Here is a 25,253-nt window from a genome sequence, read left to right on the forward strand (position 1 = left end):
CACACACACACACACACACACACACACACCACACCACACCACACCACACCACACCACACACCACACACCTGCACTGTGATCACTACTGTCTCCCTATGACAGCCATCTGCAGCCAAGTCCCAGTAGTCTTCTTACCTGTCGTGGTCCTAATATGTGGCTTTGGTTCCCTTTCTCCTGTCTCCATGCCTCCAGAGTCTACTGTGCAGCATTATTGGTATATGAAGGGCAAACAGGGACCTAGTCACTAATGCAAATATTTAAGGCAAAACTAAATCATAGAAAGTACCCTCACCAGGGCTGGAGAGATGGCTCAGAGGTTAAGAGCACCGACTGCTCTTCCAGAGGTCCTGAGTTCAATTCCCAGCAACCACATGGTGGCTCACAACCATCTGTAATGAGATCTGGCGCCCCTCTTCTGTATACATAATAAATAAATCTTAAAAAAAAAAAAAAGAAAGTACCCTCACCTCCGGGCTGGAGAGATGACTCAGAGGTTAAGAGCACTGGCTGCTCTTCTAGAGGTCCTGAGTTCAATTTCCAGCAACCACAGGGTGGCTCACAACCATGTATAATGGGATCTGATGCCTTCTTCTGGCATGCAGGCAGAACACTGCATATATAATAAATAATAAATAAATCTTTGGAAAAAAAAAAAGAAATTCCCCTCCCTCTACCAATACACATGAATCTTTTAAAAAGCACAAACTGTATTCTTATACACACGGTGCTAACATATATTTTTCCACTTCCACTTAGGTCTGGGAGAGACCTAAGTGGAATTGAGAGTATTCTTTAGCAGGATACCTGATACTTTTTGTTTCCACCTCCCAAGTGCTGGGATTACAGGCATACATCACCATCCTGGCTATAATTCATGTTTAAAAATGATTATCTGCTGGGTGGTGGTGGCGCATGCCTTTAATTCCAGCACTCGGGAGGCAGAGCCAGGCGGATCTCTGTGAGTTCGAGGCCAGCCTGGGCTACCAAGTGAGTTCCAGGAAAGGCGCAAAGCTACACAGAGAAACCCTGTCTCAAAAAAAAAAAAAAAAAAAAAAGATTATCTAAATCCAGATAATTTGTTTTGTTTTGTTTTGTTTTGTTTTTTTGTTTTTTCGAGACAGGGTTTCTCTGTGTAGCTTTGCGCCTTTCCTGGAACTCACTTGGTAGCCCAGGCTGGCCTCAAACTCACGGAGATCCGCCTGCCTCTGCCTCCCGAGTGCTGGGATTAAAAGCGTGCACCACCACTGCCCGGCCAATCCAGATAAACTTAACAAGGGCTGTTCTTAAAAACTGGTTTTGCTACTTAAATTTAGCCAAAAAGTGCTTTAAAAATATTTGTTTTATTTTTGTGTGTATGTGTGTTTGCTTGTGTGTTAGTGCACCATGTATACTGGTGGCATAGTGGTGAGCTGCCAGGTGGGTGCTGGGTGCTAAGTCTGGGTCCTCTGCAAGAGCAGCCAGTGCTCTCAATGACGGAGCCAGCTCTCCAGCTCAAGGTCTTCCTTCTAATGTCTTCCCTTTCTCAGTGAGATTCTGCTCCGGGCACTCCTCCCAGCTCTGATAGCACAGGAGCATCACCGATGACTTCAAAGAAAGTCTTTGTTCAGAGACAAAGGGGAAATTGTGACCCACATTCCCTGATGAAGGCTGTGGAGATGGAGGCCCCAGTGGTTCCTGTGCATATCACCTATCTGTCCACTAGGGAAGCAATCTCTTCAGCCTTGACTCCTGCCAGGATTCTGGTGGGTTTTCAGTCTTAGGTGCACTCCCTCTCTCTCCCTCCCTCCCTCCCTCTTCTATGATTTTATTTTTTTCATAAATCTTTTTTTTAAATTTTTATTTCATATGCATTGGTGTTTCGCCTGCGTGTATGTCTGTATGAGCTTGTTGGATTTCCCCTGGAAATGGAGCTACAGACAGTTATGAGCTGCCATGTAGGTGCTGGGTCTTGAACCTGGGTCCTTTGGAAGAGCAGCGAGTGCTCTTAACCACTGAGCCTTCTCTGCAGCTTCTTCATAAATCTTTAGCTGCTTCAGGTTTCCTGATACAACCCATGTGCCAGTCTAGTGACAGATGACCAAACAGTGGCACAATGTCCCAAATCCATCAAGAATGAAGCATGAATAAAAGAATAGAACAGAATGAAGTGTGAACAAGAAAAGGGAATTCTAAAGGGACTCTAGGAGGTAGGATTCCTGGAGCAACACCATGCTGGGGATGAAAACAGCAACCCCAATATCCCTGCACCAGGAGAGGCTACCCCAGTTCCAGCAGCAGGCACACAGGTAAACCCTCATTTACACACTTATGTGGTTTTTGTTTCATCCTTTCCTTAGGTCCCGGTGCCTCTGTGCAAGGTGGACACAGAATGAGAATTTCTCTCTTCCCGGTTTTGATCAAAACTAAAAACAAAATAAATTTTCCATATGAGAATCTATATGTCATACACACATAATGTTGTTTTCTCTTTTTTTTTTTTTTTTTTTTTTTTTCCCGAGACAGGGTTTCTCTGTGTTGTTTTGATGCCTGTCCTGGACCTCACTCTGTAGACCAGGCTGGCCTCGAACTCACAGAGATCTGCCTGGCTCTGCCTCCCGAGTGCTGGGATTAAAGGTGTGCGCCACCACTGCCCGGCTTGTTTTCTCTTAATATGGGCAAATAAATGTTCAGACCCAGAGCCAAGCCTTTTGGCCAGAAGCTCTGGTGACAAGCAGATAATGCCTACAGCTGAAAATTAACTAGTGGGAACAGGGTTATTCAGCAAGACAGAAGACACCTATGCTGACCTCTGACCTCCACACAAATGCACACACATGTACACATATACCCACATGCATACATACAAATATATATACATATCACACACACACAAAGACACAAAGAAAGAATGGATAGGGGTTTTGGCGGTGACCTTGGCTTCAAATGTCAACTCCAGGGAGAATGAGGGTGGAAATAATGTGAACATGTGCACTCATATATGAAATTCTCAAAGAACTGAAGCTAAAATTTAAAAACTATTGTCAATTCCATTTACAATATGGATAACAATAAATCCGGGTCTCAGTTTCTCTATTGTATGATTAGGCTACCAAACCTGAGGAAAATAACTGAGTTTGGATATCTGAAGCAAGTTATTTATTTTGTTTTGTACTTTTGAGACAGGGTCTTTGTGTAGCCCTGGCTACCCTGAAACTCGGTTTATAAACCAGGCTCTGTATCCTGGAACTCACAAAGATCTACCTGCCTCTGCCTCCCCAGTGGTGGGATTAAAGGTGCGTGCCACCATGCCCAGATTTTCTTTTAATCGTATTGAAAATTCTTATTGTGTGTTTGGCTCTTTTTGCCTGCACTTGTCTGTGCACCATGCTCGCAGTGCCCACAGAGGCCAGAAGAGGGCGTCTGATACCCTAAGACTGAAAGTTATAGATTGGTCCACAGGATCAGTTACCCCTGCTGGAGATTCCGGTGTCCATCAGTTCCTGAGGGCTGAATAAGATCATCTCTAAGCTCCCCTCACAATAACATTTCAGAGTTCTTTGCTTTTCTTCTTCTGAAATCTGTATTTCTGTGAAGCCTCTCCTGAACCTCCTGATGGCTCTAAAGATGTCTGGTGAGGCACTGGTGTTGTCACACAGTCACAGATGGCATTCTGCTCACAGGGGACAGGTGGGGGAGATGCTGGTTTTGTCACTCTCCAAGTGCCAAGATCCCTGAGGCTAAGGGAAGCCTCTCCCATAGGCCTGGTCTTTGCAGGGCCACATGCCCTTCTGACTACAGGAGCCAGTAGACTGCAAGGTACCTCGTTCTTTCCCAAAGCACAACAAAGCTTTGCACACACACGCCAGGAAACCCAGCCCTTCAGGTTGCACAGGTGCTTACCTGCCCAAAGTGATGAGCCAAAATTATGTCCACGATGTTGGTCGTCAAGCCTGAGAGCTACAAGATAAAAACTGTGTTAGGAGAGTTGAGCGTATGTGAGCATTGCATGGCTGTTCACTAAAGGAAGGTGTACTTTACACATATTATCTTTCAAAAGCAAATCAAAAACACAGATCAGTATCATTTCAAAGAAATGTGAAAAAAAAAAGGAAAAATGTAAGGAAAAAACTAAGTATTCTTTCCATGGTATGAGCAGAGCTTGCTTTGAAATAGGGCTGGAAGGAGTAGTGGCCATTCCTTCAAAACTCTGAGTCCTGAGACTCGTGGCCGTCTGCTGCTTCATTCCTGCCCCTATTTCTGCATCTACACTGGGTTGAAGGCAGGTAGAGATCCACTTACAATCCCGCCCAAGACATGCAAGAGACAAAGAAAGAAAATTCCTTGCAGTTTTAGCCATCTGTATTTCAGGCAGTGGGAGGAATTGCTATATTTACAGAATGTTCTCACACTTTGAACATTTTCCCCCCAGTTCTTCCCATTTCAAAATGATGCATCTCATGTCTAATAAATACAGCAATCTGTGTAAATCTGGAGACAGTCTATTTTCAGAAACATTTCCAGCTCAAACGATCTTGCCAATTCCCCTTTAAGCTTTCTTCCTGGGCTTTAGATGGAATTCCTACTGAGGACTTGGATCGGAGGTGAGGCACTGAGTTGGAGGTGGGGATGCAGAGGAGGAGGTGAGGGAGAGACATGGACATGGCTGAAAGATTAAGGAGGAAAGATGGCCTGAGATCACCCCTGGGCTGTGGGTGAGCCATAGACTACAGCTGTAAGAGGAGGAGACTCATCACCCAGCTCATGTCATGTGTTGCACTATTCCTGATGCTCAGAGCCCCAAAGTGTTCTTAGATGTCACTAGGTTGTTACACATCTAAGTGCGGGGGTGCTACACTAGACAGGTGAGCACATTTTACACCGGTTGGACTGTGAGAGAATTCCACAGCAGCTGCCAGCAGCGTTGTTAGTGCTCTCCAGCCAAAGCTAGGGAAGGCCATATTCCCCAAATGTAAATAAGTGTGGGGAGGGACAGACAGACTGTTCAGAATCTGGTCTGGGGATAGGTAGACTGTTTATAAATAATTATAAAAGTATACATGCTCATTATATAAAATTAGGAAAGGAGAAGACATGAAAAACTATCATTTGCAATTTATTAACAGAGAAAGATGTAACCACTACTCACAAATTACTGCCCTCTTTTCTTATGTATGTGTATGTATTTAACAAAATTAAGATCATAGTGTACCTCTATTTTGACCTAATGTCAGAATTTTCTCCTCTCCTTGAGTAGCCGAATTACAATTATTTGGATTTGGAATAGGATCTAATCGTGCAGCCCGGCTGGCCTGCCACTCTCAATTCCCCCTCCTTACAAGGGCTGTTTACGTGGCTGTCACCATCCTTCCCTCGAGTGACACATTTTAGTCAGATATTTTACCACCGTGTAGAAAGTTCGTTACTTTATTATGGGTACTTAGGCTCTTTTCCCATCCACCTGACTGACGACCAATGCTTTCATGACTATGTTGAGTCTTGGACCTTTTAACTCAGGCAAATGACATCTCTCTGTAGGATTAACACATGCCACTTTTCTGAATTGTCCTGAGAATAAGAAGTTTATATACATACATCCATGCATATATATATATATAAAATCAAAGAACAGTGTCTAGTACTCAATAAACACTATATAGGTATCAGATTTTCTACTAAAAAAATTCTCAGGGCTCCTGAGGTGGCTCACCCAATAAACTCACTTGTTGCCAAGCCTGAGGATCCCAGGCCCAACATGGTGGATAAAGGTAATCAAATCCAGAGGGTAGTTTTCTGATAGCTACAAGTCTGATATGGCCTAGATGCGCGCGCGCGCGCGCGCACACACACACACACACACACACACACACACACACACACACACCACACACACAGAGCTAATAACAATAACAAAATATAATTAAATAAATGCAGAAAAATTGTCAGAGCTGTGGAAATGGCACAGTGCTTAAAGTGGTTGCTACGTGAATGTGAGTACTACAGCAGTCCAGACACCCAGAAACCCACACAAATGCTGAGAGGGTGTTGCATCCGATCTGCAATCCTGCCATGCCACTCCCAAGCAAGCTGATTAGTAGGAACAGCCATATCAATGAGTTCTGGGTTTGATTGAGAGACCCTGCCTCAATGGATAAAGTGAAGCATTGATACAGGTTCCCAGCATCAATCTTAGGCCTCCACATGTGCATGGACACAGTGCAGATTACAACAATGACGGGAGCCATAAGCCTAAGTGACCTCGACACACATGCTGCCATATTTGGGTTTCTCTCCTCTTTTCTTAGATCTAGGCCTTGTTTAAGTCTCCATAGCACCAGAACCTCTTCTCACAGATACCAGAACCTCTTCTCAGATATCAGGTGAATGAGCTGCAGTTAGGCAACTAGGCAGTTAGACAAGGGTAGATAAATAACCTTCAGAGCAACATTTCCTGCTGGCTGAACAGCCCATAATTAAGTCCCTTCCTGCTCTCAACCCCCTTTGCCTACCTATGTATGCCTTGAGAGAAAAATAAAATTTTGGAGCTTGATCAGACGTCCTGTCTTGCTCTCATTCTTTGTGTCTCTTGTCCCTCTCATTCGTTGGCTCCGCCCCCCCCCCCCCCCCCCCCCCCCGTTGAAGACCCCACTGTCCAGGGCACAACAATACTTATATATTATCATGAAAATGTCTCAAAACTGCTTCTTTTCCCAGGGCGGTGGTGGCGCACGCCTTTAATCCCAGCACTAGGGAGGCAGAGCCAGGCGGATCTCTGTGAGTTCGAGGCCAGCCTGGTCTACAGAGTGAGATCCAGGACAGACAACAAAACTACACAGAGAAACTCTGTCTTGAAAAACCAAAAAAAAAAAAAAAAAAAAAAAAAAAAAAAAAGAAAGAAAGAAAAAAAAAAACCAAAACCAAAATCAAAACAAAAAAACCCTGCTTCTTTTCAACCTAAAAACAAGGAATCATTTTCAGCATAGATGAGATCCATGCAAATGGGATAATATATAATACAATGCATTTCTCTCTGTATTTCTGAAAAAGATTTATTTTAAAAAAGTTTTAGGATGGGCAGTAGTGGCACACCCCTTTAATCCCAGTACTTGGGGGGGGCAGTTTGATGCCAGCTTGGTGTATACAGAGTGAGTTCCAGGACAGCCAGAGCCATCCTGTCTTAAAAAATAAAATAAAATATTTAGATTTATTTTATTTTATCTGTATGAGTGTTTTGCTTGCATGTACATACATGCACATGTGCATGCCTGGTACCCACAGAGGTCAGAAGAAGGTCATCAGACAGCTGAGAGCTATGGATGCTGGGAACTGAACCTGGGTCCTCTAGAAAATCAGTTAATGTGCTTTTAGCCACTGAGCCCTCTTTTTAACTCCTAAAGATTTATTTTTTATTGTTTTTTAAAATTACGTGTATATCCATGTGTTGTGTGGATATGTGCACGTGAGTGCAGGTGCCCTCAGAGCCCAGAAGAGGGCATCACATACCTGGACCTGGAGTTGGAGATGATTCTGAGCCTTCCCATGTGGGTGCTGGGAATCAAACAGGTCATCAGCAAGAGCTGCAAGCACTCTTAACTGCCAAAGTATCTTTCTAAGTAAGTAAAATTATTTACTTTTATTGTGTAATTGTGTGGGCATGTGCCACACTGTGTATGCTGAGGTCAGAGAACAACTTGTGAGAGCTGGTTCTCTTCTTCTGCTACATGGGTCCCAGGGATTGAACTCAGGTCATCAGCCTTGGAGGCAAGTGTATGGAGTACCTAGGGTCCCTGGAGTCTAGCTATGTCCAGCATGGGATATCTGAGGGGAAAAAAAAAATCTACACACACTATGTTCTTATGTCTGTTAATGTAGATGTAACCAACCTTCTTATTAAATAAGAAACACAGAACCAATGCAAAGAAGAAAGCCAAGAGATCAGAGCTAAGAGCCTTACCCTGCAGCTAGCCTCTTCAGCCAAGAGACCTCTCCGAAAGAGACCTACTTCCTGTGTGTTTGTCTTTATATATTCTTTCTGTTCTGCCTTCTCATTGGTTGTAAACCCAAACACATGACTGCCTTGTCACTGCCTGTCTGTAGAGACTTCCAGGTCTTCTATGGTTGGTATTGAGATTAAAGGCATGTGTCTCCAATGCTGGCTGTATCCTTGAACACACAGAGATCTACCTAGCTCTGTCTACCAAGTGCTGGGATTAAAGGCGTGCGCCGCCGCCACCGCCGCCACGCTCTTGCTATGGCTCTAATAGCTCTGACCCCCGGGCAACTTTATTTATTAACATACAATTAAAATCACATTTCAGTACAAATAAAATACCACCATATGTTAACTTTATTCCTCTAAGACAAAATTCTATCAGTAAAGCTATAGCCCCACCAGGCATTGAAGGCAGGAATAACTCTAGACACACCAAGCTCTATATCCATGTACTCTATTTCTCTGGGATGAAATTCTGTTTCCATAGCTTCAGTTCCATCCAGTTCCCTAGCTCATAGTCCTGCTAACAACCAAACTCCTATGCTTCCGGCCTCATCTTCGTCCTCTGTATCCTCCTTCTCCATCTCTGCCTCTCTCTACTCCTGGCACTCTGAAAACTCTTCCAGAGATCTGCTTACCCTCCATGGAACCTCTCTGTCTTCCTCTCTTCTCTCTCGCCATGCCATTCTGTAGGGACAGAAAATGCCTGCCTTTTCTTTCCCTGGGCATGCGGTTCTCTGCCTCCTCAGGAATGTTACTCTACCTTTCACCGTGACAAGTAAAGTTCTCTTTCATTCTCAGTCAGTTGCTCTTGGAGAGCCGCTAGGCCTCCTGTCAGGGGGATGGTCTGAGCTTCATTTGCACAAGAAACAAAGCTCTGAGTCTCCTGCCAGCTTGACTTTGCTTATGTCTCTCTCATGCTTGCCTTTGCTTACCTGACCTTACCCAGGTACTGGCTCCAGCAGGGAAGTTACCCAGAAGTTCAGCAGGTCTGAAAATATTTGGTCATGCAGGAATTTTATAGTAGAAGACAGCTGGAATATTAAAGGCTGAATAGCACCAAATATTCATAATAAATGGCTTGCCTCTTGATAGGACCCTTGGCTGGTCAAGGTACAGCTTTAATCCACAGCTGAATCTCTGTAATATATTCTTGCAGCCCACAAGTCAAGTGCTTGTGCCTACTGAGCCATTTCCCTGGCCCCCCTTGTCTTTTTTTTTTTTAATTCATTTAGCTCAGTGATTGCTTATATTAATAAAGTCAATAGCATGCCTTTCAGTTTCCTCTCTCCTTTGATATATCTTCAGAGTTAATTAAATTTCTTCCTTTTTCAGATAGCAAACATCAACAATCATTCATTCATTCATTTTATTCATCAAGAAAGGAAAACTGCAGTCCATAGACAGAAGATATTTGAGGAGCAAATTATTTATTTACTTATTTGTTTGTTTTGAGACAGGGTTTCTCTGTGTAGCTTTGGAGCCTGTCCTGGAACTTGCTCCATAGACCAGGCTAGCCTGGAACTCACAGAGATCCACCTGCCTCTGCCTCCCCATTGCTGGGATTAAAGGTGTATGTAACCACCGCCTGGCAGGTACAAATCATCTGTTTGTTTGTTTGCTTATTTAATTTGAGACAGAGTTTCCTCTGTTTAGCCCTGGCTGTCCTGATGAGGTTCATATATTTCAAGGGTTGATTCTGTTGGCCAGCCTGACTGTACTGAGGAATGCCTAGGAAGCCAAGCCGGGTGCCCATGCCTGTGACCCCAGCCCTCTGAGGCAGTGGTAGAACTGCTGCTATTTCAAGGCCACACTGCTTCGCCTGACGGTTGGTTCCAGGTGAGCCAAGCCTGCAATGAAGCCCTGTTTCACCAGATAACAACAAACGCAGATACTTAGGTATGAGTGATGAACGTTGGCTCCAGCAAGGGCCCTTCCTGCCAGGCCTGAGGACCGGAGTTCAAGCCCTGGAACCCCCATGGTGAAAGGAGAGAATCAACTTGTGCAAGTTGTTCTGTGACCTCTACAGGAGCATCAAGGCAGACATGCACCCACACTTACACACACACACATACAAAACAACAACAAAAATAAAATCACTTGCCTAGCACTTCTACCAGGATCTGGCTCAGTGGATCAAAGTGTTAGCTACTTAAGCCTGATGACCTGAGTTAATCCCCAGAACCCAGAGAACCCCTGTAAAAAGCCAGATGGCCTGGAGTAAGCTGCTCAGTAGCAGAAACAAGAGAGACTGTTTTAGCGAGGAAGAAGGCAAATGGACTCCCTAAAGTTGTCCTCTGACCTCCATCCACAGGCACACCAGTTGTTTTAGGACAGGGCATGGTAGTGCAGACCTGTGATGCCAGAATCTGGGAGCTGATGGCAGGAGAATCAGAGGCTCGAGGGCATCATCCTCAGCTACAATAGGGAGTTCAAAGCCAGCCTGGGATATGTCATGCCCCATCTCAAAATAAAGTAACATGTGACTGGGTAAGAAGACTCACACCTGCAACCCCAGCACTTGGGAGGCCGAGGCAGGAGAAATGCCACAAGTTCGCTGATAGCCTGGGCTACAGAGTAAGATTCTGTCTAAAACGACCACAATCAAAGAGCCCATTCAATACAAATAAATACCTAAACTACACACAGTAAAGAGGATGCTTAGACAATCACTGAGGCACATCTTTCAGTATATAGCTGGTGGGCTTTCCCAAACCACCGGACCCTGGGTTTCTGACCTGGCGAATGGATTAGTTTCCTGGACTCATAATGCCCTGGTATTTATTATTAGAAGGCAGTACAATGTAGAGAGAGAGAAATCAGGCCACAGGGGAGGGTGGGGTGGGTGGAGTGGGTGGAGTCTGTACTGCCTCTTCTTCCGTGCCCAGATGTCAACTGCTCCATTATGCCATCACCTCTCGGCCACAACATATTGAAATGTCTGAAACTGTGGGTCAAAAAAGATCTGAAACCCAAGCTTCTTAGGAGACTCAAGGGTCACAAGATCATGGCTAGCCTGAGCAATGTAGTGAGATCCTGTCTCAGGTAAAAATGAGAGCTGGGGTGTGAGTTCAGTGATAAAACGGTACCCTAGTATACATACATGAGACTATGGGTTGAATCTCTAGTACCACTGACAGGTGGGGGAGGAAGACGGGATAAGGGGAAGAGGACAAGAAGGAAGAAGAGGAGAGGAGGAGGACCAGAAAATGAACAGATGGACACCGTCATTTAGTACTTACTTTGGAAGCTGCCCAATCAATCCAGCCTTTAGCACACGGGTCAACGTTAATGAGCACAAGACCTTCTACCAGCTCTGGATGATTGAGCTGAAGGAGAGACAGAGACAACTGTGTGAGACTCCCGCTCTCTTAAAGCAGTCGACATGGTCAGCAGGTTTGTGCCAAATCTCACTGCCTCTGTCTGGAAGGAAGCCTGCAGAGAGGTGCTCTGGAGCACCTACAGACAATAATAGCTCTGGAAATCTGACCCAGCACCTGGAAACCAGTCTCTCAAAATGCTGTCAAGACATCTTCCCTTGCATGGGGCTTAGGGAAGACCAGAGTTCTGTTGCTCCAGCAGAGGACAGCATGCTGCAGTGGTTCATCTCCTAGGGGGACTTCCTTAGGAGCAAGTGTGCTAAAACACTTGCCATAGGGGCTTATGTGGGCTGCTGTGGTCCAACACAGGCTCCTGAAATGTTTTTCCTGAAGCCACTGAATAGGCAATGCCACCCCCAAAACCACGTTCCTGGGATCCAGGAGGAACGTCACAGCAGGAATCCCTTCCACAGGGTTTGGTAGGAAAGTGCAGTCCCATTGTTTTGTCACATTATGGTGTCAGTTCTGCTCAAGCTCACTTTTCATGGCTTTAACAATCCCCCCAGAAGCCGCATCTGGGTCTCTACAGTGTCCTGTCCTCATGTGTGGATTTCAGATCCTCTACACACAAAGCAAGCCTTTACACACACATGTGGCTGGAGCAGCTGGGACTTACAAAGCCAACACAAGCAGGCACCTGGCTGGGACCCCCACTCTCTGCCTCAGGAGTTGAGACTAATCCTTCCTGTACTTACCGCGAATCGGCTGAGGATGTAGGCTCCTGCTCCCACTCCAATACCAATGATGCTCTTCACACTGAACAAGGCAGATGGACAATTGACAGTGTTTACTGGCGTCTTTGTATAATGGAAGGAATACAAGCCGGGCGCATAGCCAGGCTCACACTTAGGAACGGTGGGAACTTGGGTAAGCTTTTTGTTTGTAGTCTCAAGCATTAGCACCCTCCTTATTTGACAAAAACACTGTCCTCTCCTTCCTCTCTCCTCCCTCTCCTTTCTTTTTCTTTTTCAATTTCACAACCCCACCCGCTGAGGATTGAACCTGGGACCTCATGGTTACACTTCCCAGCAGCCATACTACCTACTTTAAAATTTGCCTTTATGGTTAAATGAACAATGCCTGAAATCTGGAATTCATCTTCATTGTCCCACTACCTCAAAATCCATCAGCAAATTCTGTCAAATCTACCTGGGAATGTTGCCATCAGTTACCACCCACTTTAGTCCATCCCATGTTTTCTTTGTGTTGAAGGTGCTAAGGATCAACCTCAGAGCCCAGTGCTTGCTAGAAGTGCACTATCACTGAGCTACACCTCCAGTGTAAGGCATTTTATGGCGACTGTTTAGAAAGCAGCTGATGTCCTAACTAACTCATCTTTTGCTCACTAAATTACATTTGCAAGAGACTGACACAAAAGGGAGAGTGAAAACAGAAGACTAGGGGGTGGGGGAGGTAGCTCAGCAGCACAGCACCTGTTGGTAGGAGTGGAAGCCTGGGTTTGCTTTGCAACAATGAGGAGAGCCAAATGGAAGACTGGAGTTTGGACTCACCTTAAGTGTATAAGAATGCGAGGCAGCATTTTGGCTAGCTCATCCATGGTGGGGTACTGATACCTGAAACCCAGAAGGACACCTTCTGAATTAGAAAGCACCCACAGTTCCCAGTCACTAGGAGACCTTGACCAGTCCAGCAGTCTTAGAGAAACAGGGTTTTTTGTTTGTTTGTTTGTTTGTTTTGTTATTGTTGTTTTTGTTTGTTTGTTTGTTTGTTTGTTTTGGTTTTGGTTTTTTTGAGACAGGGTTTCTCTGTGTAGCTTTGCGCCTTTCCTGGAACTCGTTTTGGAGACCAGGCTGGCCTCGAACTCACAGAGATCCACCTGCCTCTGCCTCCTGAGTGCTGGGATTAAAGGTTTGTGCCACCACTGCCCGGCTTGTTTTTTTTTTTAAACCAAAGGCTCAAATGATGTGATGTGGTGCCTAGAAACAACTTGTGGCCTGCTCCATAATCCTCCATGACTGCCATGTGAGGAAGGGAGTAAAAGTCCACACTCTTTATGACAGAGGAAGCTATAGGAAGAGAACTGGTTAGATGGCCACTATGTGCTATTTCCAAACCCTTAACATTCGCTCCCAGGCTCAGATTCCTGAGTCAACTCAGGAAGTAGCTCACAGTCTGCCAATCATATTTAGGCAGTTAAATATAACAGGAAACACAGTTTCCTAGGCCTATGCTCCATTATAAAACTTGGGTTCCTCAGAATAAATGTCATTTATTTCACTTAGGATAATACATATTGTACTAGAGTAAGTGTGTGTGTGTGTGTGTGTGTGTATATGTGTGTGTGTATGTGTGTGTGTGTATGTGTGTGTGTGTATGTGTGTGTGTGTGTGTGTGTATGTATATAGTAAATGGGCTCCTATATAAGGAGGCAGGATGTGATGGGCTCTATAACCAACAGGGAGCTCAGACTGTATGTGGTAAACACTGTAAGGGATAGAGTGTTCTCAAAACTATTTATGCACAAGTCAGGAAAAATCTTGATGGATATCACCTGGGCGAATGACAACCTGTCTTTGAGAGACACAACAGCTTGGAAAGGTCAACTAAGATTCTGTAACAAGACTTCTTGGGTTGGAATCCCAGCTCAGCTACTTATTTGTACACTGACACAGACCCTCTAGGGTTCTGTGGATCAAGGGCGCTAACAACAAGCATTTAAACAACAAGAGCCTGGCTTCTATGCAGGTGCAGACTCTCCATTATCTTTGGAATGTTTAAGCTCCAGAAGTCACTAGGAAATGAAGCACACACAAGAGGGGAAGGTCTCCCTCCTCCCTCCAAAGCTCTCACTGGCACCCTGCCCAGGGGGCACTTGGGAGTCTGTGACGCTGACATGCAGAGCTAGTTTAGGATGATGTTGAGTGCCAAGGCCAGTCAGATGGTGCCCTTGCCTGTCAAGATGGCCCCAGGTGTCCAAAATCCATCTCTAGGTGGGAACTCAGATGGAAAGGTACTCCCAGACTGGCAAGCTCGAAGGCTGAACTGGGTTCAGCCTATGTGTTGGGCACTTTAGGAAGAGACACATGTGACAAATGTAAAACAAAGGAGTCAGGGGACAGATCAGAGTCCGTGAGAAGTGGGTGTTCCAGACACATTCTGCCTTGGGACTATAGGCACACAGGTGCTGGCCAGGAAGAGGCATTCCTCTCTCTGTGAAAGCACACAACTGTCCTCAACACACTTACACACAGGCTTCTGAGACCAGGGGCAGCAAGACAGGCAAGCAGCACCACCTGTAAGTGTGATACCGTCACAGGGAGGGAAACACACCAAGGCCCCCACAACCGGTTCACCCGTTGGTTCTTTGGCCTGCATGCCTCCCAGAGATCTTCCCTAGGGCCTTACCCTGTTGGGAAGGAAGGTGCCCCTTCTTGCTGGCCTGGGGCGTCCACGTGGCAGACAGCAAAGTGCTGGGTGATCTCCTGCATATCCTCGAAGTTGAAGAAGGTATTGAAACAGGATTTATCTATGAGATGAGAACAGCTGTGGATCACAAGTTCTCCAGCTCTCCCCAGTTCTCCTCTGCCCAGCAGTGCCCGGCCACTGTCCTCTCACTCCCTTCTCAGCAGCGGGCCACTTGAGCCAGGGCTCTGCACAAAGCCTGTGACTCGAGCTCTCAAGGAGACTGCACAGGAGGCCCCTCAGTGCCTGGACAACAGCTGCTTCCCAACTCTAGCAGTGGGTTCAGAGTAGGAACCACCTTGCGGAGGTTTGCTGGGTTTCCTGGTGGTGCACAAGTCATCTACCCACAGTGCTATCTCCATGCACCTTCTTCCTCTCCCTGATGAGGAGACCCTGACCTTCCCCTGACCCTGGCTAGAGGACATCCTCAGCTGCTGGTCATCACATGGGGCTTTGTCAGAACTGCTATGTGCAAGGAGGAGATGCTGCTTCATTTTTACCCTCTTCGTGTAGGGCCCTCATCACTTCTCATGCTAAAGATCAGCCCTGGGCTCTCAACTCAGCACTCAGAGCCAGAGCAGCATGAAGGCTACAGGTTTGGAGGGTCTGCCCCCATGGCTAGAGCCTAATTCTTTCTATACTGTTCGTTGAGTAGCCACTTCTGAAATGCTTAGTAGTGGATTTGGTGTGGATTTCAGCTTTGGAAATATTTGTAGATGTATAATGAGACATCTTGGGGATTGGCCGAAAGATTAGCATGAAATAGACTTAGTTTTACATATACCTCATACACATAGCCTGAAGTAATTTTTAAGATAATTGCTGTTTGGTGAATGTGGGTACTGACCCGGAATATGCCCACACATTAAGCATCTGTAGTGCTGCTGGCTCTTCGTTGTGTCTAGGTGTTCTCTGTCAGCACTCAATTCAAATTTATAGCATTTTAGATTCTGAATTATTAGGTTAGGGCAGCTCAACCTATACCAGGTAGAAAAGTCTGTAGGATAAGACTTTTACTACTGAATTCAAAACCCTTAAACTCTGGAATTTTCTAACCTGGGATATGAATAAAAAGAAATCAGATTTCAAGGCTGGGCATGATGGTGTACGCCTTTAATTTCAACACAGTCAGGCGGATCTCCGTGAATTCAAGGCCAGCCTGATCTACATAGTGAGCTCCAGGACAGCCAGGATTATGTAGAGAGATGATGTTTCTATTTATATATGACCTCAGTTCTAATTTCTTACTCAGTTTATCAGATAATCTATCCTTTTGAAGACATGACACAAATGTAAAATGTAATTTCAGTTCCTTCAACATACTTGACCCTGTTTAATCCCCTGGAATGTTAACCTGCCATTAATTTAAAAAGGTGTTAAGACAGAGGAGGGATGTATCTGTCTTACTAGAATGCTATTATTGTGTTCTTTAATACAAAGATTATACATGCTAAAGAGGGAAACCTGTTTGGGGCTGAAGAGATGGCTCAGTGGTTAGGAGCACTTATTGCTCTCGCAAAGGACCTGGGTTCAACTCCAGCATCCATATGATGGTTCACAATTACCTGTAACTCCAGTTCTGGAGGATCCAACATCCTCTTCTGGCCTCCACAGGTACTGCATGAATGTAGTGCACATGTATACACACAGGCAAACACTCATACACATGAAACAAAAGTAAATATTTTCTTTAAACAGGGGAACGTGCAAAATCAAATACATACGGTTAAGCCCGATGTCATGGTACGTCAGGATTACTGGTTTATTTCCTTTCAGGGAGCCCCTTATGGTGACGTGGACTATACCATGGAGTGTTTCTATGTCATGTTCCTGTAACAAGACAGTGTGAGGTCTTAGAAAGGCTTCATGAACTATAAGCCCACCAGAGAGATGCTGTTACACATAGTATTCCTACTTTGTAATTCTTCTATCTAGATAGACAATAAAGAAACAAATACATAGGAAAAAGACCCACTTTATAGCTGAAAAGCTCACTTTATGAGTCCAGGAAATATTTGTTGGGAATAAATTTGCAGTTGGCTGTGGGAAGGAGATCAGTAAGTTGGAAAAGGAGCCAGGAAAGACCTGGGAGTTCAGTTAAGGAAACAGAAACATCAAATTCCTTCTGGGTAAAAAAATCAGAGGTTTCAAAGCCTCGCAACGCGTGTCTTCTGCAGATTCTTCCAGTGGCGTGCGAATTTGCTGTTCGAACCCAGCTGCTGCTCCGTGCCGCAATCCTCTTTCACAGATGCTGGCAGGCACCATAATGGGACACTGTGAGTCCTTAGCTAACAGACAGGATTTTACACCTGGCAAGGGAGTTCACATCAAAGGGGCATCGGCATCACACATACATCCTGTTCCCCACGCTTGCTACATGACTGCACATGCGCTGTCCAGTAGCCAAGCAAGAGGCTTAGTCATCCCTTATGTCCTAGTAATCCATGTGCTGCATGAACACGAAATCTATGCTATGTGAGCCCATAGGTGCATGTGGGGCAGGGCATGGAGGGGGGGGGGATCCATAAAAAGCAGGTCACAGACTCCTCCCCCCTCTCCTTCCTTTTTTTTTCCCTCTTTCTCTCCCAGCACCGTCTTCCATAGGCCTAAGCACATTTCCCTCTGTTCCTTCTCTTGATAAACTCTAATAGTGGGTTTTGTTGTACCTCGTGGCTTTCCTCACATGCTAAGACATCCTGGACTGCTCCTGGTTTAAGGTGTGCCGGGCAGTTTGTCCTATATATCCCGTAAGACAGGAACCAAAGCGAAACTAAGTTGACAAGCAGAGTAGAGCTCAGCTCAGAGAACTGAGTGAAGCCAGAAAGGTTTGCAACGGTGTGGTATTGTGTTCCCCCAAATATTGTGCATGCTAATAAACTTATCTGGGGTCAGAGACAGAGCAGCCACAATATTAAACATAAAGGATAGGCAGTGGTAGCACACGCCTTTAATCCTAGCATTCCAGAGGCAGAAATCCACGTGTTCAAGGATACAGACAGACATGGTGATTCATCACGCCTTTAATCCCAGAAAGCAAGCCTTTAATCCCAGGGAGTGGTGGTAGAAAGCAGAAAGGTATATAAGGCGTGAGGACCAGAAACTAGAAGCATTTGGCTGGTTAAGCATTTGGCTGGTTAAGCGTTCAGGCTTCTAGCAGCACAGTTCAGTTGAGAGCCATTCTGGATGAGGACTCAGAGGACTTCCAGTCTGAGGAAACAAGACCAGCTGAGGATCCGGCGAGGTGAGGCAGCTGTGGCTTGTTCTGTCTTTCTGATCTACCAGCATTGACTCCAATACCTGGCCTCGGGTTTGATTTTATTAATAAGACCTTTTAAGATTCCTGCAACACAATTGATAGTGTTGGGGTGTCTGCAGCACAGAGAACAGTGGATGGGGAGGGAGAGGGGGGCAGAAAGCTGAGGTCTATTCTAGTCTTTTCCAACTTTTACACTTCCCCAAATAAACAATATGATTAGTTAAGGAGTCGGTGAGATTGCTGACGTCTGCACCTGTCAGTCTCACGTCAGGTAGGATGAGATTTAAAATGCAAAACCCACTGTGCTCAGTGGTGAAACCTTTAATGACAGAACCCAGGAGCTGCAGGCAGGAGAACCAGAAGTTCAAAGTCATCCTTGGCTATGCCAGGAGTTCACCTGCATTAGAGAACCTATCTTAAAACCAAACCGACGAAGGGCTTCCGACATAACGCCTTCTTGACAGTGAGCTGCGTCTCTGCTGAGGACGCAGAACCGTCAAGCTGATCGGATATTAATACGCCTCCACAGTACGGGCCTGTGAGATGGCTCAGCACTTGCTGCCGAGCCTGACAACTTGATTTCCATCCCCACAAGGTGGAAGCAAAGAAACAGCTCCTTCAAGATATCCCCTGGTTTCTACATGAGTGCTGTGTGCCCCTCAAAAAAACAGATAAATCTGTACCCCAGGATGCTACTCCTGACAATCCTCCTGCGCCTACCTCCCACATGCTGAGAGTACAGATGTGAGCGTACACATGGCTTCATGGTCTTTTTTTTTTTTTTTTTTTTTTTATGTTTTGCTTTTGTTTTCTGAGATAGTCTTGCTAGGCAGTTCAGGCTGGTCTCAAACTCAGCATCAATCTACCTCAGCCCCCAAGTGCTGGGATTACAGCTGTGCACCACCCTGTTGGACAGCAGTGTATCGAACCCTCGACCCCCGGCTGCAGTAGACAGATAAGGTCAGGCATGCAGGACGAGATACTGCGGCTGCTTCCTGCTGCTCATTTCTTCTGTTAAATGCCATTTGACGGTTTAAATGATGGAAGAGACGTGGAGTTGAATGAGATGTGAACTGGCTTAGAAAGAAAGCACAGGGTTTGGGAAGGAGGACCAGAAAGAAATCAACTATTGCTGCGTGAGCATTTTTCTCATGATAATGGAGGACAGAGAATTAAAAAGGGAAGGGACAGGAAAGGGGAGGGGGATATGTTGGGGGTGCATTGGAGTGGGAAGGGAGAGTTTGGGGGTAGATATGATCTAGATATATTGTTTGAACATATGAAATTGCCAAAGAATAAATAAAAATATACTCTATTAAAAATGTAAGCCTGACTCAGAAAGACAAAAAAAAAAAAGAAAAGAAAAGAAAGAAAGAAAGAAAGAAAGAAAGAAAGAAAGAAAGAAAGAAAGAAAGAAAGAAAGAAACCACAGCTGAGCAGACGGAACAGCTGAAAAGCAGCAGAGAGGGCAGAAAGGATGCACAGCACAGGGTAACCAGCCCAGCAACGGCCCTGCTCTTCATCGCAGCAGTGTGTGGTGCGGAGAGGGAGCAGAGGCCAAGTGCAAACAGCCAGTCAGTCACCCGTGGTGAGGAGGCTGGCAGCTTCACCAGAGGGCAGGCCTGCAGTTTTTATGTCTTCAAACCAGTGGGGCTGGGGTCTGGGGGCCAGAGAGAGCCCCTGGTTAAGAACACTTGCTGCTCTTGAAGAGGACCCAGATTCGGTTCCCAGAACCTACCTTGGCAGCTCACAGCTGTTGTTGTGACCCTAGTTCCAGAAGATCTGATGTGCTGGTCTCCTCTCCCTGGGCGTCAGACATGCGCACAATACACAAATACACAGGCAAAACCCTCAAACTGGTAAAAGTAAACAGAAGCTTTTCAAAAATCCGGTGGGGGAATTTGGTGTTTTAGTTTCAGCTGCTCCTGTGTGGCAAGCCAACACTAAGAAATCCATTTTCACACACACACACACACACACACACACACACACACACACACACACACAGAACCACACCAAGGCACTATCTTGAGAAAGGTGTCCTTGGTTGAGACTGAACACTGACACAGTGTCTGAAATCACCTGTCATGTGGTTTCAGGCCTGCATGCTGAGAATTTCAAAGCCCAAGTTCAGGAAAGCATTTGATTTGCATAGCTGTCTTCCTGTTGGATGAGATACGGAGGCACTGTGACAGGCCTGTTCTCCAACACACTCAAAGAGCTTCCTTTGCTTAGATATTAGCCATCCCATGCTATGCAGGGTGGGGGAGGAGGGAAAGAGGCATCTCTGTTGTGAGACTCTTCCTGGCCCACAGATTGAAAAGTTAAGTGCGATGACCATCAGGGCTCCTGGTGTGCACAGGAAGTAAGTTCTAGGATGGAGGCATCCATCAGACATCTGGCCTTTGATTGGTTCAGGCCTAGCCCTATTGGGATGGTAGGCAAGCCATGAGACCAAATATCAACAGACCACCACTCCCAATCCCACCACGGGTGTTAGAATTCTGCCTTTACTTTACATGCGCAGTTCAGGGTCCAGTGTCTTACGTCATCAGTGTGTGCTGGTGACTACCTGTGCATGGCCTGGTCATGCAGTCAGCACACGGGTGTTGTAGTTCTTTACTGGGAGCCCTTAAAAGCCGGACACAGATCCCACCTTCTCTCTGCTCTGCTCTGCTCTCCCCCCACCCCACTGTCTTTCCCTTGCTTTCCACTCCCACGTGCTCCTTCCCAGGCCTGGTTTTCTTGTTCCCCACCCCTCTTCCTCCTAATAAAGCTTTCTGGGGGGTTGGGGATTTAGCTCAGTGGTAGAGCGCTTGCCTAGCAAGTCCAAGGCCCTGGGTTTGGTCCTCAGCTCCGAAAGGAAAAAAAAAAAAAGCTTTCTGTAACTAGGTAGTTGTGGCCATGGCTGTGACCTTTCCACACAGTAACCAGCTCCACCACCAGCGTCTTATCATTCTTTCAACAGGCTGTGACCTTCGTGGACACAGAAGGTACAGACTCTTCCTGTCTCTTTTCTTTGCCTTCACTTTTAGTATAACTTTTATTTCTAGAAAGCTTTTTTGTTTTTGTTTTCTTCTTATGATTGTCTTACTTTGTTGTGCCTCTAGCATCCATATTTTCTCTCTCTTCTTCCCTCCCTCTCTCTCCTCTCTCCTTTGTCTGTCTGTCTCTGACAGAGCCTGAACTTATAAAGACCCTCCTGCTTCAGTCTCTAGAATGCTGGGAGTATAAAGCCTCCTGAGCCATCATGCCTGGCTCATTTCTTCTCTTCTCTTGTCTGACCTAGCTTTTTCCTCATTGTCCCTTTGTTACGAGCTGCAGGATTATAGGAAGAATTCAGCTGAATATGATAAAGCTATACCTGGAAAAATCAAGGCATTCTTCCAGAAGATTAAGCCAAATCTCAAGGGGTATTTGGTGTTATTTTGTTTAATATATCAGCTGGTTCCTGCTATGAATTTCATATGCACTCATAACTTCCCCAAGAACTTTTTGTTTTGTTTTGTTTTTTGTTTTTTTGAGACAGGGTTTCTCCGTAGTTTTGGTGCCTGTCCTAGATCTCGCTCTGTAGACCAGACTGGCCTCAAATTCACAGAGATCTGCCTGGCTCTGCCTCCCAAGTGCTGGGATTAAAAATGTACGCCACTGCTGCCTGGCTTTCCAAGAACTTTTAACAGTGCGTTTTACCTGAAATTCTTTTCAAGCATCCTAGGCCTAAGAGACTGGCGAATTTAGGTGCATAGCTTTGTTTCTTGTGCCAGTATATGGCAGCATAGAAAAATAGAGACAGTTTTATTTTAATAACTTATAGACTCTTTTACCTAACCACCTGTAAGATTGTAGTTTGAGCATATGGATGAAATACAGAAATAAACGCAAGGGCTGGTTTTCTTACTGAGCCTTTGCATTATTTCCTTATTTCATTCATGTGCACATATATAGATGTACACATATGTGAACTTGCATATAGTCAAGTACACACATTACATATAAATATGCAAAAAGAAAAAAGAGCTTTATGAGTCAAGTAAAGGTCACTCTAAACAGGTCACTGCAAGCTGTTTTCTGGCCAACACACAAATACCATGGCATGTGCACACATACACACATATGCAATTTTTTAATTTTAAAAAAGATATGACTAAAGCATTCAAGAAATGATGCATGACCAAGAGACATGGTATGGATGTTCATGGATTAGAAAGGCTGAGGTAGAAACTAAGAGAGCAGAAACCTTCAGAGGACACAAAGGAATATGACACCAGGGGAGAAAGGAGGGTGGTTTCAATAACAGAGCACAGAAAGGATTCATTTTGTAAGAGAAATACTTGAACAAGTGAGAACTGAGGAAGACTCATTCCAACTCACGTCTAACTCAGTAACACAGCAATCTCCCGCTAAAAACACATATAATATACAAACCAGCTGAGAAAACAACCAGCAAAATAATAGGAATCAGCAAACCCACCAATAATGGCCCAAGTATAAATCACCCTAATTCTCCAAAAGAAGATGAGCTTTCTGGATTCAAAACAAGATCCAAGCTGGGCAGTGGTGGCACACTCCTTTACTCCCAGTACTTGGGAGGCAGAGGCAGTTGGATCTCTGAGTTTGAGGCCAACCCGGTCTACAAAGTGAGTTCCAAGACAGACAGCCACACAGAGACACCCTGTCTTGAAAAACAAACAAACAAACCAACAAACAAAAACAAAAAACCAAGATCCAGTGGTTGGTTGTTTGTGACAAACATACCTCACTAAAGACAGAAACAGAGAGGGAAAGGGTAGATGTTGAAGTCCCAAGCACATGGAAGCCAAGTAAGCCAGTGGAGCCATACTAATCTGACAAGGAGTTCAAGACAAAATTATCCTACAAAACTATAAAGACAGCATGGTACAGGCATAAAAGCAGACATGTAGATCAATGCCATAAACTAGAGGACCCAGAAATAAACATAGGCAACTATAGCCACCTGACTTTGACAAAGGTGCTCAAATACTTCAGAAAAGAGTATCTCTCAACCAATAATGCTGGGGAAACCAGATAGCCACATGTAGAAAATGAAGGTAGATTCCTATGTGGTGATATTTTATTTGTGCTGAAATGTGATATTTTATTTGTATGTTAATAAATAAAGTTTGCCTGGAGATCAGAGGTCACAGTCAGCCATAAACAGAAGTCAGGCAGTGTAGCACATGCCCTTAATCCAATCATATGGCAGGCAGAATCTCTGTGTGTTCAAGGACACAGCTAAGCGTGGTGACACATGCCAGTACCAACCATAGAGACCTGGAGGTCTGTATAAACAGGCAGTGATGAGGAAGTGATGTGGCTGGGCTTAGAGCCAATGAGAAGGTAGAACAGGAAGGCAATAAAGGCGCAGGTTAGACAGGAAGAAGCTCTCTTGGGAAGCTATGACGAGGTGGTAAGCTAAGGTTAGTTGGTGGCTATTGCTCTGATCTCTATGGCTTGTACCTACCTCTGTATTTGGCTCTGTGTTTCTTATTTAATAAGACTGTTTAGAAATTAATCTACAATTGGCGCCCAACATGGGGCATGAGCCCACGACCCTGAGATTAAGAGTCTCATGCTCTACCGCCTGAGCTAGCCAGGCAGGCACAGAAAAACTTCAGCTACATTCCTATCTCTCATTCTCTGCAATGATCAGTTCCAAATAAATCAAAGGCCTTAATGTAAGACTACAAAGTGAAATGCTAGAGCAAACACTTCAAGCTAAGGCTCTGACAGCCCAGGAAATATTAACTGATAAATGAGATTACATCAAAGGAAAAGTTCTGGACAGCAAAGCAATCAGCAGAGCCAAGAGACAGTGCACAGTGTGTGAGAAAACCTTTCATCACTGTATAGGTGGTAGTAAACACATAAAGAACCCAAAAAATCAAATGTGGGGGGCCATCAAGATGGCTCAGTGGGTAGAGGCACTTGCTGCCAAGCCTGATGACCTGAGTTCAATTCCCAGAGCACACAGAGTGGGAGGAGAGAACTGACTCCTACAAATTGTCTTATCTTCCCACTGTACCACGGTATGTAGGCTATTGCTCACAAACAAACAGATAAATGTAAAATACTAAGTTTTTAAAACATCAGAGTTCATGTTTTGTATAAAAATCATAAAGTCAATAAAGGAGCTTGTGAATTGGACAGACGATAAAAGAAGTTCATGAGTGGTAAGGGGGCTCAGCAGGTAAAGCCCTTGCTGCTCAGGCTGGAAATATATGTCTGATCCCAAGTAGAGGAGGAAAGACTCCACAAAACTGTCTCTGACTCCATATGTGCCCTAAGGCTTGTGCACAACCCTTCCCTTCCCATCATACACACCATAAAAATACATAATAATAAAGTAAGAAACACATTCATAGCTCTCAGGGAAATGTAAATTTCCTGAGCTACACTGAGATTTCATCTCCCCTCAGTCACATAGCTGCTATCAAGGTGGAAGAAGGAAATGTGGCATATATACACAATGGAGCTAGTCAGCCACAAGGAGAATCCACGTCATTTGGAGGAAAATGAGTGTTGCCCTATTTTGGCCTATTGTGTTCTCAAAGTCTCGGGGTTCATCTTCCTTTTGAAGAATGTGAGTATAAATTGTCTAGAGGAACAACATGTACAGAAGGAAGACACTCACCTCCACAGGGATTTGCACACATATCCGTTGTAAACTAGTATATGGACAGCTTGAATGAGACTCCATGTGGGGCAGAGGTGCAGAGACCCGGCTGTGGAGCTGAGTCAATGGTCAGACCACTTCAGGGTGTGAGCTGCCGCCACCTTTCTGCTGTAGTCAACCCTCATTTGTCTTACTGGCTCTTTCTTTAGGGACTTCCACACTAGCATTCTAGAATGTGACCCACAATGGCAGCCTGTGATCAAAGGGTGGAGCTCAAGGTGGCTTCCCCCAGGCTCTGGTATCTATCTCTGAGGTTGTATACTTGATGAACATGCTGTAGCATTCCAGGCTTATGAAACAACCCAAGCTCATAAAGGCTGCTGACATCAATATCTATCTTGACTGCCTTGTCCTGTCAACCAAAGATTCATCTTAACCAGAGAGCCTGTTAACAATTTGAGCTAAAGCCTGGTGTGGTGGTGTGCTCCTTTAATCCCAGCTCAGGAGGCAGAGCAGGTGAATCTCTGTGGTTTACAGATCAAGTTCCAGGACAGCCAGGGCTTTTACACAGAGAAACCCTGTCTGGAAAAA

General features: G+C 45.1%; 1 protein-coding gene across 1 annotated transcript in view; it reads right to left on the bottom strand.

The window, feature by feature from the left end:
• LOC107402117 (protein NDRG3-like) overlaps window positions 1-24,972 on the bottom strand; it is a 35,377-nt gene extending 10,405 nt beyond the window's left edge. The window contains exons 1-7 of the mRNA XM_076571060.1: window positions 24,681-24,972; window positions 16,497-16,602; window positions 14,716-14,836; window positions 12,861-12,923; window positions 12,045-12,105; window positions 11,212-11,298; window positions 3,880-3,936 (exon numbers count right to left, since the gene is read on the bottom strand). Of these exons, the coding sequence (XP_076427175.1) occupies window positions 3,880-3,936; window positions 11,212-11,298; window positions 12,045-12,105; window positions 12,861-12,923; window positions 14,716-14,836; window positions 16,497-16,602; window positions 24,681-24,746 (561 nt within the window). The 5' untranslated portion in view covers window positions 24,747-24,972. The remainder of the gene's footprint in view (window positions 1-3,879; window positions 3,937-11,211; window positions 11,299-12,044; window positions 12,106-12,860; window positions 12,924-14,715; window positions 14,837-16,496; window positions 16,603-24,680) is intronic.
• Window positions 24,973-25,253: the final 281 nt, after the last annotated feature.

This window comes from Peromyscus maniculatus, chromosome 4 (assembly GCF_049852395.1).
Source record: "Peromyscus maniculatus bairdii isolate BWxNUB_F1_BW_parent chromosome 4, HU_Pman_BW_mat_3.1, whole genome shotgun sequence".
NCBI classification, from domain to species: Eukaryota; Metazoa; Chordata; class Mammalia; order Rodentia; family Cricetidae; genus Peromyscus; species Peromyscus maniculatus.